General features: G+C 47.9%; 1 protein-coding gene across 9 annotated transcripts in view; it reads left to right on the top strand.

The window, feature by feature from the left end:
* Positions 1-29: 29 nt before the first annotated feature.
* The window catches only part of SIN3B (SIN3 transcription regulator family member B), a 30,231-nt gene continuing 19,485 nt past the window's right edge, over positions 30-10,775 (top strand). For 5 of the 9 annotated variants that reach the window (XR_010594917.1, XR_010594916.1, XM_065578363.1 and 2 more), the window contains exons 1-6: positions 30-174; positions 1,945-2,051; positions 3,314-3,467; positions 7,237-7,500; positions 8,094-8,237; positions 10,272-10,394. Coding sequence is in view for 5 of the 9 variants with exons in the window: in XM_065578363.1 (XP_065434435.1) it covers positions 73-174; positions 1,945-2,051; positions 3,314-3,467; positions 7,237-7,500; positions 8,094-8,237; positions 10,272-10,394 (894 nt within the window). In the remaining 4 variants the exon portion in view is untranslated. Of the gene's footprint in view, positions 175-1,944; positions 2,052-3,276; positions 3,468-7,236; positions 7,501-8,093; positions 8,238-10,271; positions 10,395-10,775 lie in introns of those variants that run through there. The other 4 variants (XM_065578366.1, XM_065578365.1, XM_005279038.4 and 1 more) reach the window with 3 other exon arrangements.

Genomic DNA, 10,775 nt, shown 5'->3' with positions numbered 1-10,775 from the left:
ACGTAAGGCGCTCGGAACGCGCTGACGAGGGGGTTCTGGGCGGGTGCTTCTGCCCGGTGCCCGACTCCCATCATGGCGGCGGGGGGAGGCGGAGGCGGCCGGGGGGGCAGTGGCCCCAGATGGGGCGGGGGCCGGGCCGGCGGGGGCGCAGCGCAGGAGAAACTTCCGGTGCATGTGAGTGCGGGGCCCTCCCCGAGCGCCGCCCCGGCTTCCTTCAGTGACCCCACCCGGGAGAACCCCCCCCCCCGTGCCGGTCGGGCCCCCATCGCCCCGCCCCACGGGCCCCCTTCACCCGTGAGAACCACCCGGGCCCCCATCGCCCCGCCCCACGGGCCCCTTGCACTTCACCCAGGATAACCACCGGCCCCTCCCACCTGGGAGAACCCCCCGTGCCGGTCGGGCCCCCATCGCCCCGCCCCACGGGCCCCCTGCACTTCACCCGGGAGAACCCCCCGCCCCTCCCACCCGGGCCCCCATCGCCCTGCCCCACGGGCCCCTTGCACTTCATCCGGGAGAACCCTCCGTGCCGGTCGGGCCCCCATCGCCCCGCCCCACGGGCCCCCTTCACTTCACCCGGGAGAACCCCCCGCCTCTCCCACCCGCGATAACCCCCCAATCGCCCCGCCCCGCCCCACGGGCCCCCTTCACCCGGGAGAACCTCCCACCTGCGATAACCCCCCCGTGCCCGCTCGGGCCCCCATCGCCCCGCCCCACGGGCTCCCTGCACTTAACCCAGGAGAACCCCCTGCCCCTCCCACCCGGGATAACCCCCCATGCCGGTCGGGCCCCCATCGCCCCGCCCCACGGGCCCCCTTCACTTCACCCAGGATAACTCCCTGTTCCTCCCACCCGGGATAACCCCCCGTGCCCACTCGGGCCCTCATCGCCCCGCCCCACAGGCTCCCTGCACTTCACCCGGGATAACCCCCTGCCCCTCCCACCCGCGATAACCCCCCATGCCCACTCGGGCCCCCATCGCCCTGCCCCACGGGCCCCCTGCACTTCACCCGGGAGAACCCCCCATGCCGGTCGGGCCCCCATCGCCCCGCCCCACGGGCCCCCTTCACTTCACCCGGGAGAACCCCCCGCCCCTCCCACCCGCGATAACCCCCCAATCGCCCCGCCCCACGGGCTCCCTGCACTTCACCCGGGAGAACCCCCGGCCCCTCCCACCCGGGAGAACCCCCTGTGCCAGTCGTGCCCCCATCGCCCCGCCGGTTGGGCCCCCATCGCCCCGCCCCACGGGCTCCCTGCACTTCACCCGGGATAACCCCCTGCCCCTCCCACCCGCGATAACCCCCCGTGCCCGCTCGGGCCCCACATCGCCCCGCCCCACGGGCCACCTGCACTTCATCCAGGATAACTCCCTGTTCCTCCCACCCGGGATAACCCCCCGTGCCCACTCGGGCCCTCATCGCCCCGCCCTACGGGCCCCCTGCACTTCACCCGGGATAACCCCCTGCCCCTCCCACCCGCGATAACCCCCCATGCCCACTCGGGCCCCCATCGCCCTGCCCCACGGGCCCCCTGCACTTCACCCGGGAGAACCCCCGGCCCCTCCCACCCGGGATAACCCCTGTGCCCGCTCGAGCCCCCATCGCCCCGCCCCACGGGCCACCTGCACTTCACCTGGGATAACCTCCGGCCCCTCCCACCCGGGATAATCACCCATGCCTGCTCGGGCCCCACATCGCCCCGCCACACGCACCCGCTGGACTTCACCCAGGATAACCCCCCATTCCCTACCATCTGGGATAATCTACAGTGTCTGCTCCAGGGCCTCTCCCCCCCAAGGGTGACACCCCCCCACCGGAGTGAACCCCAACCCCTTCCTGCAAGCCCCTTAGCCCCCTCTCCCTCTCGGGGCATAGGTCTTCAGACCCTAGGTTGCCTTGCGCTCTGCTCTCCACCCCAGCTCCCTGACTAACTCCCGCTCCCCTGCAGGTGGAGGATGCACTCTCCTACCTGGACCAGGTGAAGATTCGCTTTGGCAGTGATCCCGCCACCTATAACGGGTTCCTGGAGATCATGAAGGAATTCAAGAGCCAGAGGTAAGGTAACAGAGAGTCCTGTGGCACCTTTAAGACTAACAGATATATTGGAGCATAAGCTTTCGTGGGTGAATACCCACTTCGTCAGAGGTAAGGTGACACGCCCCTCATCCCCCAACCCATCCAATACCCACTCCTACAGTGCCCTTCCTCTCAGGTATCCCATTTTGCCCTAGAATATTCCCCTGCTCCTAGCACTCCTCTTATAGGACCCCAGACTTTAATGCCAGCACCCACCTTTAAGAACCTCCTCATTGCTCATCCCCACATAAAATACCCCCCCCATATTTCCCCTGCCTCCGTTCCCATTTTCAGCACACCTTCAGCAAAATCTGATCATCACACTTCCCAAGCTCATGCAGGAAACATGCTTCTTGGGTTCTATGAGATTATGCAAGAGTTAAATTCCAGATATAAAGGGTTCCATTATCCCCTCCCCAAGAGGGTTCCAAATCTGCTTCTAGAATATCTATCCCAACACCATTTATCCGGATGGAGTCAATATCCCACAATTTCCCAGGGCCATAATTACAGGAAGGCAATAAATCTTATAACTCAGCTCACTCAGGGAACCCAAATCCTAAAAAGGGGTGAAGAAGCCAGAACTTGTAACAACCAAAACACCAGGAGTGAAGGCAGGCACATCCCCTTCAGCTAATCCACATCCTTGAGTCTCCATCTGGCCCCATAAGCAGAACCATCACTTTGGGAGGAGTTTGCTGATGATTGGGAATCTTTCACTTCATTTGGGCCTACTAGTTCTGTCGGTCTTTTAAAGTGACATGGACTGTCCAGAATAGTGTCATGGTCAGACACTGGTGTTCTGTAGTATTGGGGCTAATGAATCTAATGTGTGCCTCGTTTGGAGAGTTCAGTCTTTAGACTGGGGGGGATGGGAAAAGGAGTTTCTTTGGACATCTGTACATCTGGCCTTAACCTTGCAAAATATATAAATTGTATGATCAGTGTTTAGATTCAGGGAGGGGAACTATCCTAACTGTGATACATGCATACCCAGAGAGTTGGAATAATTCAACCTGCTGCATTATAATTGCTGTGACTAAATCTTTTCTAGGAAGCCACAAGAACTCTGGACAGTTTATCATTGTCTTCAGGGGAGTCAATGTTATCTTGATGTTTAAGTCTATCCAATTCCCTGATTGCTAATAAATGTTATTGCAGTTCTTACTTTTTCTGTATCTTACCTTTTATTTTGTGACTTAAGGTCTTACATGGAGTTAACAGCCTGTTCTTGGTTCTAGCATTGATACTCCTGGTGTAATCAGGCGGGTTTCTCAGCTGTTTCATGAACATCCCGACCTCATTGTAGGATTCAATGCTTTCCTCCCTTTGGGCTACAGAATAGAGATTCCAAAGAACGGGAAGTTAAGTATACAGTCGCCACTGGCTAGTCAGGTATGTTAAAATGCTTGGATTAATTTAAATTAATCATAGTGTATCTACACGTGACATACGGGGTCTGCATAATAGATGAGTTGATTTGCCTTTATTGCAGTTTGAAAATATGTTTTACAGGTTGTTCAGATACCATAGCAATGGGTATGAGAATGTAAATAGAATAGAATTTCTTTAAGAAACATTTAATAGTTTTAGTCTGTATTAAAATGAAGCTCCCACACAAGTTGCCACTGCAGGCCAAATACTTCAATCAAATTTGAAAGTTAAAAATCATGGCTGGCTGGCTGTGTATACACACATTATTTAGTGAATCTATATAATTGCACTTGAATTTAAACTTGAAAAACATGTTTGAAAAGATCATATTTCCACATACCCATTAAGATGCCTGCACAGTTCACAAATTTGTACATGTTATTCATTTGTATCATAAGAATTGCCATACTGGGTCAGACCAAAGGTCCATCTAGCCCAGTATCCTGTCTTCCGACAGCATCCAATGTCAGGTGTCCCCGAGAGAATGAACAGAACAGGTAATCATCCTTTCATCCATCGCCTGTCACCGATTTCCAGATTCTGGCAAACAGAGGCTAGAGACACCATCTCTGCCCATCCTGACCTTCCTATCCGCTATGAATTTATCTAGTTCTTTTTTGAACCATGTTATTGTCTTGGCCTTCACAACATCCTTGAGCAAGGAGTTCCACAGGCTGACTATGCATTGTGTGAAGAAATACTTCCTTTTGTTAGTTTTAAACCTGTTGCCTATTAATTTCATTTAGTGACCCCTTCTTCTTGTATTATGAGGAGTAAATAACACTTATTTACTTTCTCCACACCAATGTGATTTTATAGACCTCTATCATATCCCCCCTTAGTCGTCTCTTTTCCAAGCTGAAAAGTCCCAATCTTATTATCCAAGTGTTCAGATACAGCTGTGATGGATGTAGCATTAGAATGTAGATAGAATCATACCAGACTTTGCATCCATTTTCAGTTGCAGAGTTTGAAACTTAAAAATCTTAGCTGAATTTTGTTCAGAAGCCTCTGGTTTTAACTCTAATCTCTGCCACCTGCTAGTCTTTCAGCTCTCATGTTCTTTGATCTCTCTATCACTCAGAAACTTGGCATTTCTGAGAGCTCTACTGTTGAACGTGTTTCTTTAAATCTACAATTACTGCAGAATAAAGCAATGTTAGTACAGAGTGTTTTGTATGTTCTTGGCATCACTACTTTCTAAAGTGCAGAGGATAATGGAGTGACAGTCACAAGCATTAATGAGTCAGTTACTGTTGAGGGAAGAATGAAAACAGAAGAGCAGAAGCAGTGGTGGCTTGTCTGTTTTTTCATGGACATTTGGTCATTGAATTTTAAGTACTTTGTGTTTCTTTGTCAAGATCATTGCCATTGGGTCCAGGTACAACATTTGAAAATCCCTTGATTTATGAGTCTAGCTCTGGTGGAAGAATTGTTCATGAAAACTGGACCTGAGAAGGCACTCACCCTTTGATAAAAGAACACAAAGAACAGTGTGTGAGAATCTAATGATGAAGTTTGGCCTTATTGTGCTGAAAATGCCTTCAGATGTTCAGAGACTTACAGGAAACTTGTTTTGCTTGCTGGATCCTGAAACAAAATTACCCTGTGGTGCGGAAATACAAGGGTTTGTGGACAACTGAGACTTGCAACTGGAAAAAATACTTTCAGAGGTTATCTACAAGGCCCTTTCTGTGAATCTCCTTATCAGAGATGGTTCCTGTATTTAACATATTTTGAGTTTCTCTTGGAATCAGCTACAAATGGACACTTCTTCCATAGCTAGTTAATGTGGTTTTGGTCAGCCTGGGACCAAGGAACCATATGCTCCTAGAACAGGGGTGGACAAACTTTTTAGCCTGAGGGCCACATCAGGGTTGTGAAACTGTATGGAGGGCCGGGTAGAGAAGACTGTGCCTCCCTATCCGCCCCTCCCACTTCCAACCCCCGACCCATCCAACCCCCCCACTCCTTGTCCCATGACTGCCCCCTCCTGGGACCCCCCGCCCCAGGTATTCCACCCCCTATCCAACCACCCCGTCCCCTGACTGCCCCAACCCCTATCCACATCCCCGACCCCTGACAGGCCCCCGGGACTCCCACGCCTATCTGACCGCCCCCACAGAACCTCTGCCCCATCCAACCGCTCCCTGACTGCCCCCTGGGACACCCTGCCCCTTATCCAACTCCCTCCCTGCCCTCTTACCATGCTGCTCAGAGTGGCAGGACTGGCAGCCATGCCGTCTGGCTGGAGCAGCTGCGCCGCCTGGCCGGAGCCAGCCACGCTCCCTGTGCGGCGAGCTGAGGCTGCGGGGGAGGACGGACAGCAGGGGAGGGGCCGGGGGCTAGCCTCCCTGGACGGGAGCTCAGGGGCTGGGCAGGATGGTCCCGCAGGCCGGATGTGGCCTGGGGGCCATAGTTTGCCCACCTCTATCCTAGGAGCTATTAAAAAATCAAAGGTAAAATTGGACCGAAACAAATTGTTGTAATGCTCAATTGCTTAGAAAAGTGGCTTTCAGGCAGTATCGTAAGCAAGAGGTGGCATAGAGTCTGCATGGCACTACAATTGACCAAATTCTATGAATACAGATTCCAATGAGCTTGACTGCTAGGAGCTGTTAAGTTTCTGTACACTGATTGACATCTGTAAACTGCAAGCAAGAAGTTCAACTGTCATTGGCCTATTTTAAAACAGCGATTTTTCCTGAAAATTTGGACACTCAGTAACGTACATCAGACTGTCTGCTATGCAACGTCATGGTATAGGTGCCCTACTAGGAGCTCTCAGAACGTACCTTTATCCATTAGTGAAAGGAGGGACTTAGAAAGCCTTTGACTGGTGTGGCAGGACAGGGCGTGGATGTGAAGGAGATGTTCTTGGTATTGAGACTCATTTTAAGTTATTTTATAGGGGCTGTTACAATAAGGAAATATAGCTTTCTTGCTACATCACATATTTAAACATTCCTTTTTATTATGTCACTGTAATTATTTTTCTGTAAAGAATGTATGTTCAACATACTTCATACACCAAACAAGTCAATAGCCAAAATATACCAAAACTGAACTACAACAGCCCATGAGTCTTTGCAAACAGAGTCAAGTATATACAACAATTTCTTTTACTCTGTAAGTGTCCAAAAGTGTGGAGCTATAATCTTTAAGAGATCTGGAGAATTAAGTAAGTGTTGGGGATATCTACCAGTCACCCTGATAAAGGCTAGCAAACTGCAGAGTGCAATCCAAACCTGTTTTCCCTTCAAACATAAGTGTCTGTAAATAAAACAATAGTCTTGAAGTTTAGCTGGTTAATGTTGGCCTTTGTTATAAATGATCAAAGTTGAAGCTTCAAAAGTGAAGTCTCAGTAATGTTCATACAGTGGGGTGCATCATATGTGAAAATCCTCTGAATAATTACGTTTAAGACTTTCAAGTACTGTAAACATTTGTCTGAAGCTCTGTTCTCAAATAGGTATGATGGGAAGAGCTCTTTAAAAGTAATGTTGGATTTAAATGGAAAGAGAAGTGAGAGTTTAGCACTATGGCTAATGGTTTTTAATTGATCGTCTTAGTAAAAGAGGTCAAGAAATTCATGGGTCAGTTAAATCTTTTACTGTGTAATTAACCTTTCCCTAACTAAACAGTTTGTAAATATGCATGATAATTTTAATGAACATGTTGTACGTCTCTTTTTATTTGAGTCACCAGCTTGCATTACTTCTATCACTAGGTGTCTTCAGAGCCTGTTCCAAGTGCTCACCCGGGTGGTGGGTTATTGTTACATTATTGCCAGGAGAATTCCCACAACCACAGTGACTGCTCTGAAGACTTCCGGCAGCAACTTCCATACAAAGAAGATAAATCTCAAATCTCCTTGGAATCTGATTCTGTAGAGTTCAATAATGCAATAAGTTACGTGAATAAGATCAAAACACGTTTTCTTGACCATCCTGAAATCTACAGATCATTCTTAGAAATTCTTCACACTTACCAGGTAGAGTTCTGGCAAATAAGATATCATGGGCCAGTATTGTGGCTGTTTGAACCTGCAATGTTAAATTAAATTTGTTTGTACAGTACTGTTTTATTGTGATTTATAAATCTCCCCCAACTTCAGCCTCTCTCAGACAAATGTGGCACTGAGAAACTCTTAAGCATAGGCTTTGTATGTGGATAGGGAATGCTTAGGGTCTGTCAAATGCTTGTCATCTCAGTAATGTGGTGGTGCTACAGGCTTCGGTTTGAAAAGAGAGACAACTGATTGAAGCTGTACAGAAAGTATTTTTTGTTTTAAGCTAGGTGATTTTCTTTTACCATTACTAATGTTCTATTTTTAAATGCTTTATATCTGCTAAGGACGACAGTTTGATAATTGACTGCTGAGCCCTGAGGTCTAGGACGCCAACCTTGGATACCCTACGTGGTAGCATGTTGTGCTGCTACAAGAATGCTAGGCCAGCTGATAATTATCTAAAGCTTTTTCCTGTATTTGACTCATGAATACAGTGGGTTGTCTGTTCCAGTTTCCTTGCTAACTGAAGTGCATTACTGTAACAGTTTGTTTAATGTTTCTCTGTAAATTGGCAGAAAGAACAGCTGAACACTAAAGGCCGACCCTTTCGAGGCATGTCGGAGGAAGAAGTGTTTACTGAAGTAGCAAATCTCTTCAGGGGACAGGAGGATCTACTCTCTGAGTTTGGACAGTTTCTCCCTGAGGCTAAAAGATCTTTGGTATGTGTTTTGGTAGTATAAGGCAAAAAAGATAGAACAGTGTGACAGTCTACTCTGTGTTTATGTTCTAGTTGGATAATCTGCATAATGTCTGAATAAATACCCTAAAGAATAAAGTTATTTGCCCCTGCAGGACTGAGATCTGGGCTGGGAGAGAGTGCATCAGGTGAAGAGACTGAGAGAAGGGTTGATTTGGTGGAGCGTCTGTGTACCTTTCTCTCAGAGCAGTTGGACAAAGCACAGTAGAGATAACCAGTCTTCTGAGATGGAACAGATAGTAAACAGCGATGTGTAAATTCTTAGAAGTTGCTGCTCTGTGGTGCTATTGGCAACAGCTAAAAAAATCTCTGCCCCCCAAAAAAGTATGCTCTGAGCCTTCTGCCTTGGGGAGAGTAGAGCCCCTTTGAGGGGTATCTTGTGATAAAGTACTGGGTGAAAACAAGCTACCTTTGGATGCCAAGTAGACCATGTCTAAATTGGAGGGGATTATTTTGGTGGTCCTCAGAGATCCATGTGGTTAAAACCATTATTTGGTGGGCTGCTACTTTTTCCTGTGACTTTCTCTGTCACCACTACATCATCTGACTGCTCTTGCAGCATCTCCCCTATGGCTGGGAAAGTCAAATGAATGTTGTCCTCGTTTCCTGCTCTTGGAATTTCTACTCTACTAAATCCTTAATACTGAATGAAAAAACTTTAGGGATAAAAAGAAATCTTTAAAATTCCAGAGATGTGGAGAAAGATTTGACCCTTGGAACAGCTCTAGCACAAATCTTATTGATCCTTCTGATGACTGTAAAAAGCAACAGAGGGTCCTGTGGCACCTTTAAGACTAACAGAAGTATTGGGAGCATAAGCTTTCGTGGATAAGAACCTCACTTCTTCAGATGCAAGTAATGGAAATCTCCAGAGGCAGGTATAAATCAGTATGGAGATAATGAGGTTAGTTCAATCAGGGAGGGTGAGGTGCTCTGCTAGCAGTTGAGGTGTGAACACCAAGGGAGGAGAAACTGCTTCTGTAGTTGGATAGCCATTCACAGTCTTTGTTTAATCCTGATCTGATGGTGTCAAATTTGCAAATGAACTGGAGCTCAGCAGTTTCTCTTTGGAGTCTGGTCCTGAAGTTTTTTTGCTGTAAGATGGCTACCTTTACATCTGCTATTGTGTGGCCAGGGAGGTTGAAGTGTTCTCCTACAGGTTTTTGTATATTACCATTCCTGATATCTGACTTGTGTCCATTTATCCTCTTGCGTACTGACTGTCCAGTTTGGCCAATGTACATAGCAGAGGGGCATTGCTGGCATATGATGGCATATATAACATCGGTGGACGTGCAGGTGAATGAGCCGGTGATGTTGTAGCTGATCTGGTTAGGTCCTGTGATGGTGTTGCTGGTATAGATATGTGGGCAGAGTTGGCATCGAGGTTTGTTGCATGGGTTGGTTCCTGAGTTAGAGTTGTTATGGTGCGGTGCGTGGTTGCTGGTGAGATTATGCTTAAGGTTGGCAGGTTGTCTGTGGGCGAGGACTGGCCTGCCTCCCAAGGTCTGTGAAAGTGAGGGATCATTGTCCAGGATGGGTGACTGTTGCTTTTTACAGATTCAGACTAACACGGCTACCCCTCTGATACTTCTGATGACTGTTTCACTCTAGGGTGCAGTTAAGATGCTACCACTGGGTCCTTCTCAAGATTTTCAAACTAGCCTTGTAGCTGTATGTAGAGCTGAAACAATTGAATATAACTTAATGTCTTACTAAAGAACTAACATTTAGTATTAATTTTTTAAGGGGTTAATTCTTGCTATTCCAATGGGTTGTGCTTGTATGTGATATGTGTAGTGGTGCTACATCACTGCAAAATATTGTTATAGAAAAACTGACTATCAGTGTTTGAACTATGCTCTCACTATTTGTTCTTTGTAGTTAGGTAACTCGTTTAGTGAAATCTCATGTCCTCTAGTCTGTTCAGATAAATGGGGTTCTCTATTTCTGAGGAACTAATAAGGGCAAATTGAAAACATTGTCTTTAATTTAGTTCACAGGAAATGGGCCATGTGAAATGAACAGTGTCCAGAAAACTGATCATGAAAAAAATCTGGAACATAGTAAAAAGCGATCCAGACCACTACTGCTGCGTCCTGTTCCCAGCCCAGCAAAGGTATCTTGTTGCAAACAGAAATGTGTACTGTTTTCATACTTAGGCATTGCTATAACCTGTGCTATATGAGATAATTGCTCTCAACTTTCAAATTCTACTAAGAGCATGTCATAGGGCAGCCTCAGCTGGGTGCCCTCCAGTGCCAGGCCATGGTATGACAGCCATGGATGCCTCAGTTTTCCCATCAGAGTCCCCAGAAATAGGCCTTAAGTATATGTAGTCCTTTCAGGGTTAATTACAAAACTCCTGTATACATAAATCATAACAAGTCCCACAGCCATAGTCCGGACAGTACATTAAGTAGATCCATAGAATCTCTCTGGATAGAAATTCCATGCTTGCATTATAAGAGTAGGACTATATTACCAGCCACCTGACCAG

This window comes from Chrysemys picta, chromosome 25, assembly GCF_011386835.1.
Source record: "Chrysemys picta bellii isolate R12L10 chromosome 25, ASM1138683v2, whole genome shotgun sequence".
Classification (NCBI taxonomy): Eukaryota; Metazoa; Chordata; order Testudines; family Emydidae; genus Chrysemys; species Chrysemys picta.
This window is presented reverse-complemented; position numbering and strand designations above follow the sequence as displayed.